General features: G+C 38.7%; 1 protein-coding gene across 3 annotated transcripts in view; it reads left to right on the top strand.

The window, feature by feature from the left end:
- Window positions 1-23,461, top strand: part of ARID1B (AT-rich interaction domain 1B) — a 408,409-nt gene that overhangs the window by 266,681 nt on the left and 118,267 nt on the right. For all 3 annotated transcript variants that reach the window (XM_065889253.1, XM_065889251.1, XM_065889252.1), the window contains one exon: window positions 20,516-20,759. In XM_065889253.1, coding sequence (XP_065745325.1) covers window positions 20,516-20,759 — 244 coding nt within the window. The remainder of the gene's footprint in view (window positions 1-20,515; window positions 20,760-23,461) is intronic.

Below are 23,461 nucleotides of genomic sequence, written 5' to 3'. Positions count from 1 at the left end.
GCATACCTTGGGCTTTCAAGTCAGAGAGCTGGGCTGGACTCATGGCCCAGGCAGCTCACCCTCGGAGCCTGTTTCCTCGTGTGTAAAATGCAGTTGGTTGTCCCCGCCTAATTTGACTGCTGTCAGGATTAAATGACAAAAGGGTTTGGATAAAAATATATGATAAAAATAGCTGTAGTTTATCACATTCCCATTATATGCCAAGCACTATTCTGTGTGCTTTCTTTTGTATCATTATAACCATAAATTTAACACTTTTACCAGTTTATCAGCGAAGAAATTGAGGCCTCAATTTGAGAGTCTAAGTAATATGCGTAAGGCTGAATGACTAGTAATTAGAGATAAGAAGTGAACCAGGGTCAGACCACAAGTCCCAAGCTCCTAACTGCTGGTTCTTCCCGGCTCGTCTTTTACCAGATAAGTCGTGGCCGTCTGTGGTGCCAGCAAGGTCGCCATGGTGGTGCACCTAGCACTCACTTCTGGAGGGAAATAATTGGGTTGAAGTCGGGCTGATGCACTTTGCTAAGACAGAGTCTCCCTGCTCCCCTGAGCCCTGAGAAAGGGCTACAGTTTTCTTCCACTAAGGCACCATGGTTCCGTGGGGCTGCATCTGCCCAGAAGGCTACTTTTTATTTTTTTCCTTCTCACAAAGGTGCTTCGTGTCCAAATGTATATGTAGAGTTTGCCGCGCTGTTTAGCCTACCAATTTAAGGTGAAAATCTTAAACAGTATTTGTGATTAGCCGGGTCTGCCCAAAGCTTTCTCTGCTTCTTTTGCCTTATTTTGCACATGTAGTCGTCGTCGTTCTATTCATTCACTCATCCAGGAACTACTTCAACGCTTACTATGCGTATTATACTGTGCTTTATATTCTCCTGCCCTTTGTTACTTTCTCCCATTTTCTTTTGGTCTCTCCTTCGCCCTGTTCTTCCTGTCCTTCTGTTCTGCTAGATGTAATCGTGTATCACATGGGGCCAGCTTTTCCAAAAGTTCACTTAATTACACTGTTCTCAGGAATTTAAATTCCGTTTGCACTGTACCCCACACGTTTAAGACCTAAAACAATTATAGATACTTCAGAACTCAGAACTCTATAAAATATTTACCATATCAGATTGCAGTGGGGATCCATTGCAGGTTGAGAACTGTGCTAGATCACAGATGGTATACTTCATGGATTATGATTTCACAAAACAGTCTGTCTTCACAGTTTGCTTCTCTTCTGTTTCACTCTTGTGAATCCTGTGGGTGTAGTCGCCAGACAGAATGAAAAAATCGGATGCTTTATCAGTTTCAGTGATTAAAATACATTTACCTTCTTACTGTTTGGATCCCCTCTGAATGTAGTCATGAGTTCCTTTGCTGTGTTGGAGGCGGGCATCCTGCCCAGGTCAGGTCGCAAGGTAAGAGGATGTGTATATTCTCTCTGTGGCCATGGGAGGCTCTTGCCCTCTGAAGTGCCACTTTATAGCCTCTTGGTTTATGGGCCTGTGCGTGTCAGCGTGATTCACCCACAAGGAGATGGAGTGAACGAGAAATTAGAGAACGAGAGAAAACATTCTGTGAGGCTCACCAAAGGGTACAAATTAGAAAATGAAAGATTTGTTTTAAATCACCAAAGGATCTGTTCACCTGTCCTACTGTTGTACATCCTGGGACATCTCTGCTACATGGTTTTGCATGTTGTTCTTCCTTTTATCACTGACAAAGTCATATCCTTATCACTAAGTGAAACAAGAGATTTTGAGATAGAGGCAGGTACCTAGATACATAGCGTGAAATAATAACTTAGAAAATACACTTAAGTAGATGTACGCACTCTCGTGAGCAGTAACGCGTGCGCGCGCACACATTCTGTCCTTTGAAATCTTGAGTGATGTTAACAATGTCAGCCGTAATGTTTTAACGAAGATACCTAGAAACCTGCATTCTAATGTAGTCTGTGTCTATAGGACCTGTGCATAGTTTTGATATAAATAATTTAGCCTCTCTGGACCTCAGTTGCACATTTCAAAAACGCAGGATAGGAGTAAATGTTTACTGTGGCTTTGTTTAGTTCTGAAAATCCTGTGCAAGGGAAAATCTTCCAAGGGAGTCAAACTTCGCTCTCCCCACGTTTTATTATTTAATAACACATTTGTACCTGAAATACTGGGTATGAGCCCTAACAACTCTTAAGAATTGGTGAAGTCTAGTTTGGTTAATACTAGCATGAGTTAGCTCTTGAAGTCTAAAAATAGGTCCTTTTATTTTTTTATGTACTATTCATGTCCTAAGTGTGTCAGATTTGGGACCCTTGTTTTAACTATTTATTAGTTGACAGAATATTCAGTAGTAAGTTCCTGAGAACTCTTTATGGCCTAATATTGTCAACCATGGGCTACGTGGTTATAAAGCTACTAATCGAAAAATGTAATATGACGTTTGCAGTCCACTGCAAGTTTAACACCACAGATTTCTTATACAGGCTACAGTTAATGTAGTAACTTAGCTGCTTCAGAAATATTCTCTAGAAAAGCCCACCTTTCCCCACCAATGTAAAGTAAGGCCTGCTTTAGTTTCTTACCACTGTTGGACATTTAAACTACTCTTTTCAGCATTTATTCATGTTCCTTGTACCAGTGATGTTATGCTAGTCAAGGGCAATCCTCTGTGAATGCTGAGAACATAGACCAATTGCCAGTATCTAAAGCAAACATGGAGAAATTTCTCTGTGAAGAATTCAACATCAGCTTGACACTAATAATCCTGAGTGGTAGGTAATGAGAGGCTGCAAGCCAGTGAAAAGTCATTCTGCAAACATACCTTTCTTTATAACACACCCGCACTTAATAGCCGAGTTTCTATAACTAAGTAACTGCACAAGTTGGTATTCCAGCATCCTAGCCTCTGAGAACAACTTTCTACTCTTGGAAACTTTCATTATTCTCTTAAAGGGGGTGATGTGGGACACTTAGAATTTTTAAAATTTACAATTACATAAAAACTTCACAAATTATAAAACTGAACAGCTGGGGAAAATGTTCATTTTTTTGATAGAGGATGACAGGTCAGTTGGTGCCTTATTTATTTTTGTATACACATTGTGCTTAGAGATATGCTGTTTTGGGGCTTCCTTGGTGGCACAGTGGTTAAGAATCCGCCTGCCAATGCAGGGGACACGTGTTCGAGCCCTGGTCCGGGAAGATTCCACATGCCGCGGAGCAATTAAGCCCGTGTGCCACAACTACTGAGCCCAAGTGCTGCAACTACTGAAGCCCGCACACCTAGAGCCCGTGCTCCACAGCAAGGCAAGCCGCCGCAATGAGAAGCCCGCACACTGCAACAAAGAGTAGCCCCCGCTCGCCGCAACCAGAGAAAGCTCTCGTGCAGCAACAAAGACCCGATGCAGCCAAAAATAAATAAAAAGAAAAAAAAGATATGCTGTTTTGCTCTTCTTAAGAAAAAAAGACTAGAAGGAAATATGGCAAAATATTAGAATTTGGTTAGCTCTAAATAGTGGCACTACTGAGGATTTTTATTTTCTATTTAGTTTTCTGATATATTTCTCCTTTGTTTATATTACTTAAAGATACTTATTTTTCCTTTTAAACAAAATAAATGACACCATGAAATATGTTGTTGTTGCTGAAGAAAAATATGTCTTCGTTTTGACTTAGTAAATGGAATCAAGTTTATCAGGTTTTTTTCTCTGTTGAATTAATATGTGTATTGGGATAATTGGAAGTTTGTTCTCAGCCCTTCTTAGAATACAAGGACTTAAAATTAAGAAAGAATTGAGGTTTGCATCTCACGTTTTAAAATATTACAAAACTAAATCTTCTGTTCTATTAAGAGGCATTGATAAGAGCTCTTAAGATGTAGATTTGCCTTATGCAAAAGGTAATGTTTATCTTTAGAGACCCAATAATACATTCCTATTTTTTAATTGCTAAAAATCAACATCTCTGTCATTAGTAGATTTGTACCTTCTTTTTTTGTTACTAGTTAAAAATCCTCAGTAAAATAAAGTTAATACTAAATGTCACTTCATAATTGCAGTAATGATCACACAGCTGTGCTTCCCTCAGTTTATAACACATGTCAGCATCAGTTTAGGAGCTCAGCTTCACTTCCTGCCCAGATAGAATTCTGCAGACTGTTATTGTGGTGAGAAAGCAGAGCATCCTGTTGGTCACTGCTGGGCTGCGAAGGCCAGGACTGAAGGTGCTCCAGCTTTCGGAAATGCCAGGCTAAGCTCTGCCGTTGGCCGTGCTTCTGTCCTTTCTATATTTATTTACTTGCTTACTTCTTTTCTTACTCACTTTTCAAGTATTTTTCTTTGCTGGATTAAGAACCATTTTATTTATGAGTATCTGAATTTTCAAGGAGGAACTCTTACACTTAAATGAACCTGTAAGAAGCCCACAGAAAAGCAAGTGCCTGCAGCGCTAATAATGAGAACTGACAAGGCAATCCTGCTGGGTTTATTTATGACCTTCTGCCTTTGTTAGCTCTTGTGAGAAATTCCTTTCTAACCATAACAATATTGTTGGAGTTTGGCACTGTACAGAGAAATCCTACCGAGCCCCGAGGCCCACAAACTGGCACTCATTCAGCTCATAACAGATTGCTATGCTTGTTGTAGTTTTACATTTTTCCTTCACTCCTCTTTTATTTAATTCATAAGTAGTTTTCACCAATCTTTATATACATGCTTTAAAAATATATTGCTTTTATCCTCAGAGCCAAAATCCATCTCTTCCTTAATACGATGTCTTATCTACTTAGCAGTGTTGAAGAAAATTCAGAAGAGAACAGCATACAGAAAGGCAAGAAGAGACAGGTATATTCAACACTAGGACAAATCATAGAAGGTCATATCACATTCTACAAACTGGTGGACCATTGTGGCACTCCTAAACAGTCACATGTGGTTACTCATTCTAGAAGTTACAGTGAGCTCAGTAGAACAGATTTACCTCCGGTTATAATTTTATACTTCGCTTATTATTTAAACTCCATTTTGATACTTTTAAGTGTTTAGGTTGCTTGCTTTCTTTTACAATTTCCAAATGAAATAGATTTAAAAGCATCAGTTCACAAAGAGAATTGTGTTTACAATTGTAGTTTTCTTTGGAAGTAAAAGGAAATCAATAATTTTGAACATGTAACTCTTACAGCGAGACCTTTGACGGCAGTGTTCTGTATGGAGTTATTTAGACCATAGAAGACAGAGAAACCTGAAGCAGTGGTATTCAGTGTTTCCTATTAACAGGTCCTACTTCTTCAGTGTTGCCAACAATGACAGATTGACGGTTGTATTAGATTCCGTCTAAAATATTGATAGACATGTGACTTCTGTTTCTTCTAAGACTCCTTGGGTTCAAGATGCCAGCTTCTGTGGGGAACCAGCTCTGTGAAACCCATTTAACTAAAAGTGCCTGTGTCTGTGTCTGTTGAGTGTTCATCGCTTTTAGCGGTTGCGTTGTCAGGCTGGGGCCTGCTGTATCATAAGGCCATACTATTAAAACCAATATTTATATTTTTGCTTTATTCCGTTTGCCTAAAATTTGATTTTTAAAGTTTTCCTCCGCCATCCTACTCAAGTATGTACATGAAGTATGTACATGTATGTACATGCTAATGAAGGCCACGAGGAAAATTTTATTAAAATACCTTAGCCTGAAAGAATGTGAAAAGTATGCATGTGAGCATAATTTGTATTTGTCCAACTTTCTCTCGTTATTTCATTACTGTATACTTTTGCATTGTTTTAACATCTATTCTGAAAATACTAATATGATTTAATGCTACTACTATGCAGCTGTTTCCCATCTTTTAAATGGACTTTTGTTAAAGACTGTTGAAATCTGTAGGTTTGCCTTTTGTTTTATTTCTTTCACAAAAAACTTCAGCATTTATTAAAATAACTGCTCGAGTACAAGGAAGAAAGAGAAAATCCTCCCAGATCCAATCACATAAAATAACCACTGTTAAAATTTTGTTGAGCATCAAGGGTTAAAAATGTATATGTTCGTGAAATATTTTCTACTGTTTTACATAAATTAGATACTAGTAGTTGTTTTTCTGCTGTTACTACTGATTTTCACTCAATAAAAATTACATTACTTAAAATATATATTTCTAATAATTAGTATGGAGTTTTAGATAGCCCACTAGTAAATTTATATTTAAGTGGTTCCTAGTTTTTTGCCATTTTAACGTGTAGTTTTCTAGATGTGAACAAGAAATAATTGCTTTAAATTTATCTGGATACTATGTGACATAATAAAAATCAAACTCATGATGGCTAATATTTATTAAATGGATTCTTGATTAAACTCATTTAGTTCTTTCCGCCTCTTTGAGTCAGATCCATTTTATAGGTGAAGAAACTGAGGCTTTGGGATATTAATTCACTTGCCGAATTCACACCACTAAGAACTGATGGCGCAGATTTGAACCAAGACTTCACAACCTGGGCTGATTACCTTTTCCAATCAGTGCCCTCCTTCTTGTGCAGTGTTTATAATTGGTGACACTACATTTTATAGAAATGCCAAAGGCTGTTTTACTTAGTTATGTTAACAATTAATATTATACTATTTTCCTAACACACATTATATTATCTGTTAAGTATTTGTTAAAGAACAGAAGGATACCTTCATGCCACTGCTGTTTACTCATCCATCTTAAGTGAGATATTTTTCTAGAAGTCATTTGTAAATTCTTTATTCTGTATTCAAAATGCATTTTACATTATAAACAGGGCTTTTTAAAAAACATACATATTTGAAATGTGTGTATGGTTATATGTGTACATATGCATTTATATACATAGCAACTATTTATTGAACATTTACTATATGCTTAATACTTATTTTTCATAATTATATTTAATCTTCACCATGGCATTATTAATATTTCCCCCCTATTTTAGATGGTGGATCTGAGGTTCAGTGAAATTAAGTAACTTACCCAGGATTAGGTGAAGAAACGATGGAGCCGGGACTTGATTTCAAACTGCTCTTACTCCAGAATTTATGCTTTTAACCGCTACACTATTACTGTGTACCTACATTACAGTAAATATTTAATGAGCACTTATCTGGCGCCAGGCAGCATGCTTAGTGCTTTATGCAGAGCATTTACCTCATTTAACCCCACCCAGCACTGTGAGGTCATTACTTCTGTTGTCCCTGTACTGCGTGCGGATGAGAGGTGGCGGCTGATGGGACTCAGTCGCTTGCCTGAGTCCTCTGAGTCAGTGAGAGAGCAGCTAGCGTTGGGGGCAGCTTTGTGGTTCCAGAGCCCGATTCCTTGCAAGCTCCCACCCCCAATACAATACAAATATTCAAGAGAAAACTAACATCTAATAAACGCATTTTAAAAGTAAGTCATTAGAGGAGGGGAATAAGATGTAGAGATTCAGAAGGAGGCTTCATAGCACTTTCCAGGGATTTTTAGGTTGATGAAGAGTTTAAGTCCAATTTTATTTCAAAACTTATGATTTACTGGGATAAAGAGCAATTCAGCAATGTGATGGGCTTGCGAGTCAGGTTATTTGGGTGTCTCCCTTGTTCAAAGGTTTTAGAAGGCTAAGGAAATGTGAATTTTACCCTTCTGCCTTTCAGAATCCTGTATCTTAATTTGTTTATGCCGTCTCTGAGACCACTTAAAGTGGTCATCAGAGAAAACTCTATTCTTCTTGTTGGCCTGGGAACATGCTCCGAGCAACAGGATAATTAACCTGTACCTGTGAGGTACAGTACCTCATACCCTTGCCTAGCATGCAAATGGCTCTGTTGGGAGGTAGTGTGGTTGAGTGTGAAACATGCTGGACTTCAAGACCTAACTCAGGCCCTTCTTTACTGATACTATGATCCCCATCATCGTTGTTATTATTGGTATTAGAAGTTTCTGTCTGAAACCCTGAATAGGTTTATAACCAGCACCTTTCAAGAAGTAGTTTTGAAGTAATATATTATAAAATGGTTATATGCTCTTAGGAAGATTTGTTATGTAAAACTGTCCTTTAGAGCTAGCACTTGAGGTGTTGAGTGACCAGCTGCCCCTGTACAAAGTTGAAAACAACCTCTCATCTGAGTGAGTCTGTAAATCATAACTGAAAATGAGAAAAATGCATGTTTTTAAGTTTGACTTTGGGGGGAGTGTTGCATGTATTGAATTTCACTTTAAAATATAAAAATAGCCTTTACACAGCATTTCCATCTGTAATCTAGTCAGGCTAATCATGTAAAAAAGAAATTCTGGATTCTCTACTTTTTTCTAAAACATTCAGGCATCTTAAAAATGATTCCAATGGAAATATAAAAACACTTTCTGTTATTGAAGCTATTAGGCTCTTTCCATGTTTAACAAGATAATTTTTTTTTTTTTTTTGCGCGGTACGCGGGCCTCTCACTGCTGTGGTCTCTCCCGTTGCGGAGCACAGGCTCCGGACGCGCAGGCTCAGCGGCCGTGGCTCACGGGCCCAGCCGCTCCGCGGCACGTGGGATCCTCCCAGACCAGGGCACGAACCCATGTCCCCTGCATCGGCAGGTGGACTCTCAACCACTGCACTACCAGGGAAGACCTATCTTATGTTTTAAAAGTGATATTCTTCACAATTTCCATATCATTTGCTTTATTCATTATATTGAGTGATTGAGATAATAAACATTATAATCCCCATTTTACAACTGAATAAAAGTTTAGATTGTCTTGTTCATAGCTGATCAGTGGTGGCACCATGCTGTAACTCCTCTTACAGCCAGCACTCTTTCTTCTACAGCATAATGGTCTCTCTGTGGTAATACTTTTGCATTTGTGATTCTTAAATAGTGAGTCATGATGGGTGTTTTTCTTAACCACTTTCCAGTACTCAAATATCTGTTATAACTTCATTGATAGGATTATTGTTCAAAACCTGTGTTCATAAACAGTGCAGGCCGTCTTTGTCTTACTCATTAAAGAGCTTATGAATGATGGAGCGGACACCTGAAAAACAAAAACAAAACAAAAAAACCTACCTCTTCTACACATAATTCCCCTTCTCTTTGGTTGCTACTGTCTGGGTTTCCGTTTTTTTTAACCGGATTCCTAACTCTTGCTCAACTTGGTTCTCCTAGAGCCTGCAGAGCCTTCACTGGTACCCCCTGGGATCAGGAAACATGGGGAAGGCACATTTTCCTGCCTCTTCTTCACTCTTCAGCCACTTCCTTCCGGTAACACTGTTGTCTTGCACTGTATCCCCAGTGACACACGGTTCGGGCTCTCTAACCCACTGCCTCTCCCTTATGGTTAATAATGATAATAGCTTACACTTACCGGAGATCCTGCTGGGCTAATTCTTTTACGTATAACTTCTCATTTAATTCTCACAACAACTCTTTTTGACAGATACTAGTATTTCCCCCATTTTACAGATGAGGAGAGTGAGGCACAGAAAGGTTAAGTATGTTGCCCACGGTCCGGGTCAGTGTCGAAGCCGAAGTTTGAATGTAAGGGGTCCTACTCCAGAGTTTGCATTGTAGCAGATGCTAACAATTCATTAAAACTCAACACGGGAAGTTCTGTAGTTGATAAATACGATGTGGGATAATAGAGGAAGGAGCTGTGTAGCTCATTCTGGTGCTGTAGATGTCGGGGGAGACTTTACCAGGATAGTAACGGACGGCTCTTGGAGGGAAGTGGGGCTTAATTGAGTGGACAGTGCAGAGGTTTGTTTCGTTCTCCCCTCTAATCCGTAGACAATGCTACTCCCACTCTCGTTACCTCTTCTGAGCTTTGCTTAACTGCTGCTGCTCTAGACTTTGAATTTCCACTACCAGGTTAACAGTCTACTACTTTCTTTTTGTTCCATCTCTTCTGTATTAGTTCAGTATTGCTACGTTGAGATTTTTGGTCAGTTTTCTATCAGTATTGTTTGTGAGCTTCCTATTAACATTTTTGTTTGTTTGTTTTTGCGGTACGCGGGCCTCTCACTGCTGTGGCCTCTCCCGTTGCGGAGCACAGGCTCCGGACACGCAGGCTCAGCGGCCATGGCTCACGGGCCCAGCCGCTCCGCGGATGTGGGATCTTCCCGGACCGGGGCACGAACTCGTGTCTCCTGAATCGGAGGGCGGACTCTCCACCACTGCGCCACCAGGGAAGCCCCCTATTAACATTTTTAGTTCTAGCTCATTCAGTTTCATTGCTGTATGGTATCCCATTTTCTGAATATATCTCTTGATTTTATATTGCTGGAAAATCAGATTGTCTCCATTTTTTTTTTTTACTATTACAATACTGAAACAATGCTACTGTGCTTGTATATATATGCACGTGCCAGTGTATAAACCTAGGAGTGGACATTCTGGGTCATAAGATAGATGCATCTTTAGCTTTACAAGATGCTTACGAATTGTTGTCCGATGTGATTATACTAAGTTATATGCTTCTAGCTGTGTCTGGAAAAGCAAAGAGTGCATATTTTTCTCTCTCCCATATTTTATGCTCATGAAATCTCGATTGGAGGTACTACTACCATTTAGTGTTGATAAGAGTATCACCTAATCATCATAAAGAAACTTAAGTTGCACCAAAAAAATGTATGAGACAATTGTCTTGACCATGTAAAAATGAATGGAGACAGGACATCTCCTCCTACATAAGAATTCCAGATAATAAATGTAAAAGGAATGAAGGAAATAGAAAATCAACACTATTAGAACACTAGAGTAGTGCTGCAGGCAAGATCGACTGATAAATACTAAAATTAGGCAAAACTTGAAGGTGAAACAGATACGTGCATAGTTGCAAATATATCCCTGCAAATATGTACTAATTACTGTGTGGTTTTAACAGACATGCACTAATTCTTTGATAAGCCTCCTCCAAGAGGTGGGACTTAATTGCCCTCCCTTGGGTGTGGCTGGGTTCAGTGACTCCCTCCTCATGAACAGAGTGTGGAAAGGGCAAAAGAGCAACTTGACAGTGGAGGGACCTGGCACACAGCACCTTAACCAGGTGATCCAAGTCAACATCACCTGTACTAAGTCGTGTTGATATCATACCCCTATATGTTGCTTTGCGAAGGAGGTTTCACTTCTGTGGTGTTCTTCCCCAAAATCTATAACCCCAGCCTAACGATGAGAAAGCATTAAACAGACGCAAATTGAAGGACATTCTACAAAATACCTCAGGAGCGCTCTTCAAATGTGTCGTGGTTGTGAAAAACAAGGAAAGATTTGAGAAATTGTCACAGACTGGAGGAGACTAAGGAGACAAGGTGAATAAATGTGACATGTATCCTGGATTGGGTCCTGGAACAGAAGACAGACATTCCTGGCAAGGCTGGTAAAATGCAAATTAAGTCTGTGTTTCATTAATAGTATTGTACCGATGTCAAGTTCATGGTTTTGATAAACATGCCATGGTTGCTATGTAAAATGTTAACGTTAAGGGAAACTGAGTGAAAGAACAGTCAGTACTGTCTTTGCCACTTTGGGGTAAGTCTAAAGTCACTTCAAAACAAAAGGTTTTAAAAATCCAGTGAAGGATGTAGAAGTATGTATGTTCATAGGGCTCAACGTGACTGCAGAAAATGTCAAAAAATGAAGTTTTAGGGCTTCCCTGGTGGTGCAGTGGTTGAGAGTCCGCCTGCTGATGCAGGGGACACGGGTTCGTGCCCCACTCCGGGAAGATCCCACATGCCGCAGAGCGGCTGGGCCCGTGAGCCATGGCCGCTGAGCCTGTGTGCCCGAAGCCTGTGCTCCGCAACGGGAGAGGCCACGGCAGTGAGAGGCCCGCGTACCGCAAAAAAGAAAAGAAAAAACAAAACCGAAGTTTTAGTATTATTCTATGACAGAACTTCCCTTTATTCCATGTAGACTCGGTACAATTTGTGAGATTTTTTTTGTTTGTTTTTGTTTTTTTAAGTTGCTAATTTATTTGCAGTTCCTATACGTCTTACTATTTTAAAGTATTTCATTGCTATATACTGAAGAAATAGATGTCTCCTGAGGGTTCATGCCTTTTTGTTTTTAAGTTTTATTTTCAGAATTTCTATGTGCTAAGCATTGACTTCTAGGTAAACAATAGTCGGTTTTTTTTGTTTTTTACCATGAGAGATGCAAAAAAGTTGGTGTTGATTGCTTTTCTGCCATAAAAATTTATGATGTACTTTTAGCAATAAGACCTCATATCAGTAGACAAACTCTAAATCTTACATATTTACGGATCTTGTTAGTTTGTCCATTTGCTTTCAAAGCACGTGGGTCATTCATACTTAGAGTTTCATACCTGGCATTGATATTTGTAAAGCACCAACCCATAAACCCACATCCCTGCCCCTACATGTCATGAGCGGATTTTCCTCCTTTGTAACTAAATGTCTTCAGAGTCACCGATTTGGAATAGAATATATAGTTAAAGAACATAATCTGTTAAATTATGTTACTCATAATTAGTTTTTAGACACTGTTGTGCTGTTTTAAGGGTAAAGGCTATTACCCTTCAGTTCATTTTATCCGTTAATTCTTACATATAAATGAAAGGAATAGGATGACTGTAGACTCGTGAAATTATTGCAGTTAGAAAGCACGCTAATATTTAACCTGGACTGTAGTTATTGAGGCACTTTTTGTTTTTGTTCATTTACTTGTTAAATGTTATATAGTGCTAAAAATATATAGATTTTTTTTTTTAAGTTTTACAAATTTATTTTTGAATGGTACCTGTCATTTTAATCACATTTAAAGCATTCTTTGTTCATAAACATTTGAAAACAAGGGTTTGTTTTTTTTTTGGCTTAAAACGTTTAACAATTCTCATTTGGCACCCACTGTATTTTTTTTGTCTGTTTGATAATATTAAAACTCACCTTTCAGACCTCTGTTGGCCCCCTAGTTCCTAAAACTGTAAGCCCATATTCCTTGGCGTGGGCATATGAAGTCATTCACAACTGCCTCTTCAGCCTCGTCCTCTCTCGCTCTGCTTTTCCAGCCTCTCTGATCTCCTCACCCTTCCCAAGGGGCATGGCCTCCCTTAGTGTTTTTTGCCTTCACACATTGTTCTCTCTGCCCTCCATTTGTCCACAGGGCACACCTTCACTTCTAGTCTGGACCTGTGTCAGACAGCAGCCCCTGGGCAGATGTACGCTGGCTGAAGACGTACCATTCTTTATTCCACACTTGTTAGTTCGCTTTTTCTTAGAATTTCTGTTTAGCTGTTTGTCTCTTTTCATTGAGACTCCATGAAAGGAGGACATTTAAGTGTACAAGATCAACCTATACAGGCCAACTTAAACATGAAATGTCATCCACATGTAAAAACTGTCTTCCACAGTTTTTTCCCCTACTGCCTCCCACCTACCCACCCCGCAGCTCCATCTGCTAACCTTAGAGAGGGCATGCCTGCCTAAGGGTAAGACTCAGTACAAATCTCTCTCCCCAAATTATTCAGTATTCTCACTTTATTATATAGTTCTATTTTCCCCCAGTAGTCTGTCATTTGTATTAATTAGTATATTCTTTAAGATGCCATTGCCCTTAGAATAACAAAGGGCCAGCACTTATTCATATGTGAGTCTTTTTTAGTGTTTTCAGCACTGATTTGGGCCTTGACTTGAGGTCGGGAAGGGTCCTGGCTATTTTGGACAATGAAATCAGTTAAAAAACATTTTGCCTGGTAGGAGCAATGGACTGGAGCTCACAAGGCGCCGTAGTCTCCTCCTGAAAGAAAATGTACATAATATCTCTGCTGTGGAGAATGGTAGTCACAGTTGTTATGGCTAAACATCAAATCATCATGATCATGAATGTCATCATCATCGCCTGAAAGGGTAGCCTAGGATCGTAACCAAGAGGACAGTGTTAATCCCAAATTCCATACAACCGAAAGATGACTGTAAGATTAGTTTTCTTACCAAATTATTTTTAAGTTTAAGACTGCCCATACTGTGGTTACGGGTCTCTGTGTTGTTATTCCTGGTCTACATAATGTCCGCTGTTAATAGTGGAAGAGCAGAGACTCTTCCTGGGCAGAGTTCAAAAACAGAATAATTTAGGATCCCCCTGAGGCCTGTGCATTGGAGAAAAATTCCCTTACATGATGCATATTTCATACTTACATTGTTCACCACTTCTAAATTTAGAATGGCAGCACATCTCATATCAGGGGTTTCTAACCCAAGGACTTTTGAGGATAGCTTTTATTTTAGGTGTGAATTTTTTTAAAATCAAAGGAGATATAACCATTATAAAAATTTTTGCTTATGACAGTATGCTTAACTCTGAGGCCTGCTTTTGTAAAGTATCACATTAGCTGATTATCCTTATATATGTCCCTTTAAAATGAGAGTTACCCGTAATGGAATCTTTGCTTGAGAAAGAATACAAATGAATCAGGTGAAAGTAATTTCCCCCAAAAATGGTTCTTGGCTACCTCCCTTAAAATGAATTCTGACTCATTAATTTTCCTTGTGTTATCCCTGGCTTTGGATATGAATTTGTCATTTGTTGAGCTTGTGACTCTTTATAAATTAAGATCAAATATTTTTTTTCCAGTTGACCTTCTACATATTAAGGCTAAGGATTGCATATATTGTCACATATAATGAAGAGATAAATATTTGTTATTGGACATGTTTAAGAAGAAAGGGAGATATATATAACTTTGTAAGAAGATGCTTTGCAGACCTAAAAATTAGTGCTTGGAAGGATTTTCTTTGTGGATTCTGCCTTTCTGTGCCTTTGCATTTTTTAATTCATTTAGACAGGAAGTCTAAGCTTTTAACTCATTTGCTGTCTAGACAAATGAAAGCAGCAGGGACTTTGGTGGGCGTCTTTGAAATACACTGTTACATGGGTTTGTGCCGAAAAGAAGCCTACAAACATCATAGAAATTAAACAGTCGCTGTGAGGTTTTTCCTTTTGTGTATATATGTCAGTCAAATTATTGGCTCAATTCTAATATCAACTTCAAGGTGTATTTGTATCCCATGTCTGAAATGATAGTTCTAAAATAAGGTTGGAGGGTATGAAGTGATTTTACAGTGTGTTTCCAAAGAGCTAGCATCTAATGAGGCTGGATGCTTGGCCTCCAGGATGCTAATTGGAAACAGAGGGCCGAGAATTCATTGTTAAATTTTAATAGCGATCTCAGTCGTTTTCACTAGAGCATTTATGGTAAATATTCAGAAATGTGTGCACGTGCTGGCTTACTTTGTACAGTATTTGCAGCTGTATTTTACTGTAGAGCTTATAAATTCAGTGACATTGACCAGTGACCAGTCAAATGCTCCTCTCTAACACCAGACCTGGCACGAGGAGTCACTGCCCTTAAGAAAGTTAGGGTCTAGTTGGAGAGAGAAAAAGAAAAACCGCATGCTAGGATTTGATATTCAGTATTCTAAAAAGGAGAAGAGACACTGTTTCTGCTTTTGAAGATCATGAGAGACTTTTTGAAAGACCATCGAGCTGCCATTTTAACCTGTGCTTCAAGCCCATGGGAAGTCACAATGAGAAATCATTAACTGTATCGTATAAAAATCCTTAAACAAGAGACCTGAACTCGTCTCATTGATTGAAATATCTTCTCTGTTTCTAATTCAGTGTTTATCCTCATCCTCTCTTGGGGCACTTCTGAGCGAGAGATGCCCAGTGTGTGTGACGCTTTGCAGTTTTCTACCAGTGACTGATCTAATACCGTCAACTAATTGTATTGAGAACCATAGCTGAGAGTATTTTGGAGTTGATTCGCTTTTTTAAAAAAGCCACTTATTTAATGAAACAAGGGAGTAAAATTTTCTAACTTATTCCCAGTTCAAGACAGTAAGACATCACCAGCATTGACTGAATTTATCCTTTAGTAAACTAACTTATCAGATAACTTGATTACCATCAAAACCAAAGATGTCTCTAGAGGTAGTAAGTCATAATATATGAACATCAAGTATTTTTAGGGAGGCTCATATATAGTATGCAGACATATTTATACTTAATGTTGTATGTCTATTTTATATATTTGCAGATCTCTAAAAATTCCTCCTGTGCTCCTTCCTGGCATGTTCTTATATACGTTCCTCTGTCACTGCCCTCCCCCACCCTATCCCATCATGTCAATGAGGAACATATTTGTGCTCTATGTTAATTCAAAAGTGTTTCTCTTGTCGGAGTCTGATAGGATTGTTATTGCTCCCCGGTGGCGTTTCGTTCTAAGCACAGTGAAATCTCTTGTACTTGTCACTTGGGTTAGAATGAAAATTTTACATGGGCGGAGGGTGGAAGGATGATGGTTACAGAGGGGAAAGTCTTTGCAGGGAACTTGCATTTAAATTAAATTGTGAAGTAAAACAAGCTTTTCCAAAAAGCGGCATTGATTTTCTAAATATAAACTAACCACTGATAGTAGGGGTTGTATTATTTTGGGTGTGCCTGAAAGTATTCGGCATTCTGAGTGATGTCAGATATTGAAAACCCAACTTGATTGCAAGATTTTGCCAAATCAAATTGTCATGGCAAAATATTGAATTTACTATGCATGAGCCCATGAAGTCATTGCCTTAGCAGTCATTCCATCAATAAAGAGGAAGGATGTAAGGAATGCTGTGGGGCAGGGGGACTCCAGCCCCTTAAAAGAGTCCTCCCTGCAATTACCTTACCTGCCAGCTTTCCAGCAAGATAAATGGAAGCACTGTAGCTTGAAGGTGGCTTGGTTAGAATGAGATGCAGTAAGGTCTCTCTGTTCTTCACAGGCATCATAGATCTGATAGTACTTACAAAAGAAGAATAGAGTTGGTGCCCGGCTGACTAAATTGTCCTCTAGAGGGGTATTCGTTACAGAGCTTCTTTGTTAACTAGGCTGAATGTTTAAACCACTGTTGAACTTCTTTTATTAACGTTTTAAGATAGCTATACATATGGATACCCTAAGTATCTGCAGGGCGGGAATATTTCTCTATAATTTACATATAAAAGTTACGTGTGTGTATAACAGTAATATAGAAATTATATCTTTTTATTACTCTTCTGTTACACTGAGGTGTAGTCAGCACTGAAATTCTGATGACTTGTGAACACTAAGAAAGCCACCATTTTTATATTTTTCTCTTGATATTTCTTCGATCAGCTTGTTGAACAACAGAAATGTTTTTCATGCCTTTGCAGTTTGAATGAAGCTCTCTTAACACCCATCCGTGTCACTTTTTCAACCATGACATGGAATTTTAAGGGAAGACAGGAAGGAATTTATAGGTAGTGCAGAGAATTTTAAAATTTTCAAAGTAACAGTTTGTTTTTTTATGAAGAAAGATTTGCATAAAATTATTTAACTTCAAATAGTGATTTCTTTAAAAACTGAATCTATGTTGTCTTTTCTGTTGAATTCTGTATTGTAGTATAATAGAAGATAAAGATTTTATATCTAGTTATCCACCAATTTTTTTTCTTTAAAGAAATCATGAAAAGCATATTTCCTCCCAACTGATTCTTATGTGATAGACCCTTATTTATGCATGATATACATTTGTTAGGTATTAGAGAGTATATCTGTACACGGAGCCCACCACCCATTCTTAACCAGGGGCTGATACCGTTAAAGAGGAAAATTCTATGTGGCTCCCACTCAGGTTTTCCAGGCGGGTGTAGATGTGGAGTCGGTCCCTGTTCTTGGTGAAGCTTGTATAATTCCTGACACACAGGTCACCATGCATTTCAGCTGAGACCTGTCCTTCTTTTGTTTCCCCCAAGGAAGAGGCAAAGACATTAGAGGCTATACTAGATACCACAGGTCGGCACACTTTTTCTGTAAGGGCCGGATAGTAAATCGTTTTAGGCTTTGAGGGCTACCATCTCTGTCAAGGTCTCCATTGTGGCCCAAAAGGAGCCATAGACAATACATAAAAGGAATGGCTGTGACTGTGTTCCGGTAAGATGTTATATACACCGAAATTTGAATTTCAAATATTTTTAATATATCACAAAATATTACTTATTTATTTATTTAGTGGTACGAGGGCCTCTCACCGTTGTGGCCTCTCCCATTGCGGAGCACAGGCTCCGGATGCGCAGGCTCAGTGGCCATGGCTCACGGGCCCAGCCGCTCCGCGGCATGTGGAATCCTCCCGGACTGGGGCACGAACCCGTGTCCCCTGCATCGGCAGGCGGACTCTCAACCACTGCGCCACCAGGGAAGCCCCACAAAATATTACTCTTGATTTTTTTTCAGTCATTTTAAAATGTTTGGCTTACAGGTGGAGCCGGAATAGGTAGGGTCTGATTTTAGCCCTCAGGCCATAGCTTGCCTTGTCCTGGAGCCCACAGGTGTGTCCCTTCGCACTTCTGTGAATTGGTTATATCAGGTTAGGAAGGGAATGCTTTAGGGGCAGGTACTTTAAGAATTACCCAGGACCCAGCCACTCTTCTAGACACCCCCGCCCTCCCTGGCTCTGAGACGGTGGGGGTGGGGTGGGCGGCAGATGTCAGGCAACTCAGCATTCAGCCTGGGGTGGGAGGGATGGGTGGAATCCTGTCCTGTTGTCCCTTTCGGCATTCAGCACCTCTGCACGTGTGCGTGTACACACATCTGTTAGCTTAAGTTTTGTTTCCAGGAACTCAGATAATTGCCTTGATTGCTGAAGTGTGAATACTTTCTACATTGTATGTAGCATACTACTTGCTTAATAATCTTCCTCTGTTTCTACCTGGCTTCACAAAAAAATTCTGAAAGTCTGAATCGAACTATTGTTGAACCCAGTAATCAAGCTGAATACAATGTTTTACCAGCTGAACATGTGCAAAATCATGCATCTCGTGTGCCCTAAGTAGAGATGTTTATATATTTTTTCTCTGAATTCTGAAAATGTGGTTCAGTTTGCCCCATTTTATTTTGGAGATGATACTTTTTCCAGGAGGTGATATTTTCAATCACCCGCTACTATTACTGTTTCTTACTTATAAGCTCAGTTATATGACATTGAAGATTACTCTGTTTTACTTAAATGTTATTCTTCTTAGCATAAGAAATTTTTGTTTTTCTGTAACATTCATTTTTTTGTGAGATTTTCATCAGCTCTTCTTTAGAACGTGTTTTTTAATCATTGGCAATTTTGCTGTTAATAAAAGCGAAGTTAATTATATAACAGATGGTTAACAGATAAACTTTCCAGGAGCCTAGGATCCTGATTCTGAGTTTGCTCTGTGACATTTTGGGGTACCCTGAAGAGCTCTAACCAGCTCTGCTTTACCTGGCCCCCTTTGTACTTCCTGGTCTAGATTCATTCTTCAAATCCTAAGCATCTTCCTCCACCAGTTTCCAAAGCCCTAGTTTTAGCAGTCCCAGTAGTAAGCAGTGAGGTAAAATTAAACATTAATAAAATTACATGAGTGGAAGATGTCAATTAGTGTTGAATATGCTTTGCAGACAGTAGCATAACCTGGTATTTCTGATCCCATTCTGCAGTATTTAGTCCTAGATTATCAAGACAGATATGTTTTATCCTGCCTCTCAGTCTTTAGGGCTTATTCAGCACCTAGCTCCGGGTCTCACCTGGGTTTGCAGACTTAGTGATCTGGGAGCCCAGCCATTGCGGCAGGCCTGCACTGACGTACTGACTCCTGCTGGTGGGTGCCATGGCACATGCCCTAGTGCCACAGCCATGAGGAAGACAGAGTAAAGACTCTGTCCTCTCACTCTGATGAGAGTGTGGAAGACAGTTTCCTCCTTCCTCTTCTCTCAACCTCCCTTCATAATCTCTAGCAGATGTCGCCTGTCCTCAGTGGTGTAACTAGTAACAATAACCTTGACTCTCTGATCTTTGGTTTCTGTGTCTGTCAAATGAGGATTTTAGTAACTGCCTAGAGGTTGTTATGATAAAATTACAGGACCTTAAAGATTGTTTAGCTTAAAACTGTATAAAAAGTAAGTTATAACATTAGGACTCATTTCTGCCAACATAACTTCAAAGGGATTTATTGTCACAATATGAGATAAAAATACACATCACTCTTTTACTATAAGAGCACTTTTGCAATTACCTAAAATGTAAGAATTTCTCACCACAAGGTTTGGTTACAATTTTGACTATTACGTTAGAAGATCATAGTTTGAAATTCAGACAGTCCTCCAATGTTGATTTCTAAATAGGAGGATCCAAAGCCTATAGTTTTCAGCTTACTGAAGTAATCATTTACGAATCAGGCATTCCATTCGGATGGTACATCACCGCATAAAGGGCTTTTCCTGTGACTCTTTGACAGGTTTGTTGGACTAGATGCTGACAGCTTAAAGGAAAGCTATAGGATAGTTTAATGAAAGGGAGGTACAACTTTACTCACTTTTTAGCGATAGATCAGATCCTATGGGTTCAACTTACTCAACTTACTCTTGTCATTAAAGTCTTCTAATAACAAGTGGCCATGCTCTGAATTTTGGGCGTTATCTAGAAAAACTTTGAAGGGGGCATTGTTATGATTTTCAAATAGTATTTTGAACAGGTATTGGTCCAAATATGTGTTATTCTATAAATGCATGCTATTTCTTTCTTTCTTAGGACCTGTCTGGCTCCATTGATGACCTCCCCACGGGAACGGAAGCAACTTTGAGCTCAGCAGTCAGTGCATCCGGGTCCACGAGCAGCCAAGGGGATCAGAGCAACCCAGCTCAGTCACCTTTCTCTCCACACGCATCTCCCCATCTCTCCAGCATCCCTGGGGGCCCATCGCCTTCTCCTGTCGGCTCTCCTGTAGGAAGCAACCAGTCACGATCTGGCCCAATTTCTCCTGCAAGTATTCCAGGTACTCATTTCTAAATGATTATTATTTTACTCTGTAGTAAATACAGACCTAGTGTTCATCAATAACAACATGCATACCGTTATTTTTTTTACTATTTAAAAACCTAATGATGGGACCACATATTAGGAGCATAGCTATGAATTATCACCAAAGTATACAAGCATCCCAGTTCCTAAATATACTTGACTAATGACTGTAAACACCTAATTAATAAAATCAGCAATTACTTTGATATTTTCAGTTTGCACATTTTCCTTAACTTATGCCAGAAAATTATTCTCTTAGCATATGTTTTGTGATGATTCTGTTAAATAAGCTCCTCTGTTGATAAGTGCCACGAAAGTGAGATTATTGGTCGTACTAGCCTTAGTTTTTAGGGTTCTATTTAATTTATACCATGGCAGTTATTTTCTAAAATATTTTTAGTGTTTATACTTCTTGTCTTAATTTGCCAGCACACATTCAAGGCCTTGTTATTTATACAAATTCTTGCCTTCTAATTTTTATATAAGAAGTGCATGTTCCAATTAACCTCTTGCATTCAGCTATTTCAGTAGTCATACTACTTCTGTATCTTTTGCTTCCTTTATTATGTGCTTAGGGTTATGTATTTGTTTACTTATTTGTCAGTTGCCTCATCCTATCCCAGCTGTCTTTCTTATATCAAACATCATTCATTCAAACCCACCAAGCAACTAGCTTTCCTTTATCTGCAAAGTAGGTGTAATTTTTTTTCTGTGTAAATTTTGCTAGCGTGATGCAGGTGGCTGCTAGAAAAGTACTTTTTACTAATCTATCAGAATGGATATTGAATTGCTGATAAATTTCCTGATAGTTTGTTCTATTATCTTAAAAACATGGGTGGCAGTTTTAACCCTTTTTACTATTTTGCTCCTTTTATATTTTAAATACATGTTGTATGTGTATAAACATATGTATGAACATATGAAAAATGCTAATAATGAAACGTAACTCAAATGAGTACTCATGACTCACGATCCAATTTAAGAATTGGAGTATTGCCAGTGTTGTTTCTACCTGTGTGTTCCTTCCTTTTCTTCAGCCCTATAACTCTCCCCAGCCTCAGATATTCTCTGAATGTATTTTAAATCATTCTTTTTGGATTATTTGGAGTTTTTAAAGAATTTTATTACGAACATTCATAGAGTACGTATTGTTAGTTTTATTTAGTTTTGAGCTTTATAGAAATGTATCATATTAAAGTGACTATATAATTTATCAACCAAGCTGAGACACCTTTGAGCTTTTAAGGGTTGCTATTAATAATTGAAGTAGAACAGGTATAAACCAGGAAGATTCTGGGCAAATCATGAAGTATGGTCACCCCAGTAATACAATATGTGGCCTTCTCCACTTAGCTTTTTTGACTAAATGTTATGTGCCTAGGATCCGTATTTTAAACTACCTATAATTTTGATACATTTTATTGATGACATCTTGATGTTACCTTTCTTTCAAAAATATTTGTCCTCATAATGATTGTAATAAAACCTGGATTTACCTGCTTTTAATATTTTTAAAGCTATGACTACTATGTATTTCAGAATTCCTTAGGCAATTTTTGGTATTGAGATGGTTTTTGAGGTATCACCTACCTAAACACTGGAAAGTTCTATGTAAAATACTAAGTTTGTCAAAGAGCCCACTCCATTTTTCTGAATTGCATCCAAAGGACTTTTCTTAATAACTTAAATGAAAACTTTTCTGAGGCATCAAGATATTTTAGTTTTCCATTTAAAATTCCTAGCATGGGTAGTTCACCATCTGATGATTTTCGTACATATACTTATCATTCCAGATGGGGATTTTGAAACTTTTATTTCACTGTTTGGATTTTGGTGCTGTATAGAACACACAAAACCCAACAAAAGAGCTCAATTTGGGTACGTGATGTCACATTAGAGGTAGATGTAACTGGTCTAAGAGTCTGGTACTTAGTTGTGTTTTGCACAGGGTAAGGTTGGTCAGTGAATTACGATTCTGCTGACCTCTATTAGCCCTGTCACAAATGAGGCCTGTCCTTCACAGTACCTTCAGGGGAGGACCTGAATGTGATTTTTCTCTGCTGACTTCCTGGGGAAGTGAGTTTTTAATAGAAAGCTTTCAGCTTTCTTGGAAATGATGTTTAAGGCTAATAGTTTGTTTTGTAAACGTGTGTCAGAAATTCTGACTGCCCAGGGCCAGGGCCTACGTTTCATTTCATCATATTGCAGCCTATATTACCCTACACGATGCTTGATAAAACTATTCAGTGAAATTTAGTACAGGGATAAAATTACATAGTAAAAATTCCACTTGTGTTCAGAGGCACGCTATTCAGATAAATCCAGAATTATCTTTGCTGACTGTAAAGCTGTAGAGTAATAGAGTTATATAAAACGTGGCAAATAGAACATTTCTTTAATGTCAGTGTTACTCTAAGGGGAATAAACTCTTAGAAAATCTGGTGAGCAGTTTTGGCATTTATTCACCTTTCTCCCAGGTGTGGAATGACAAATAACATTTGAGCTGGATGGACTTTCCTAAACATCTGATCCCACCTCGTCGTTTTATTGCCACTTACCAGCTGTGTAACCTTGGACAAGCCTCTAAGCCTCCTTATGCCTCAGTTTCTGCATCTGTAAAGATAATAACCACATCTCATAGGATTACTGTAAAGATTAAATGCGTTAATACATAGA

This window comes from Phocoena phocoena, chromosome 12 (genome assembly GCF_963924675.1).
Source record: "Phocoena phocoena chromosome 12, mPhoPho1.1, whole genome shotgun sequence".
NCBI classification, from domain to species: Eukaryota; Metazoa; Chordata; class Mammalia; order Artiodactyla; family Phocoenidae; genus Phocoena; species Phocoena phocoena.
This window is presented reverse-complemented; position numbering and strand designations above follow the sequence as displayed.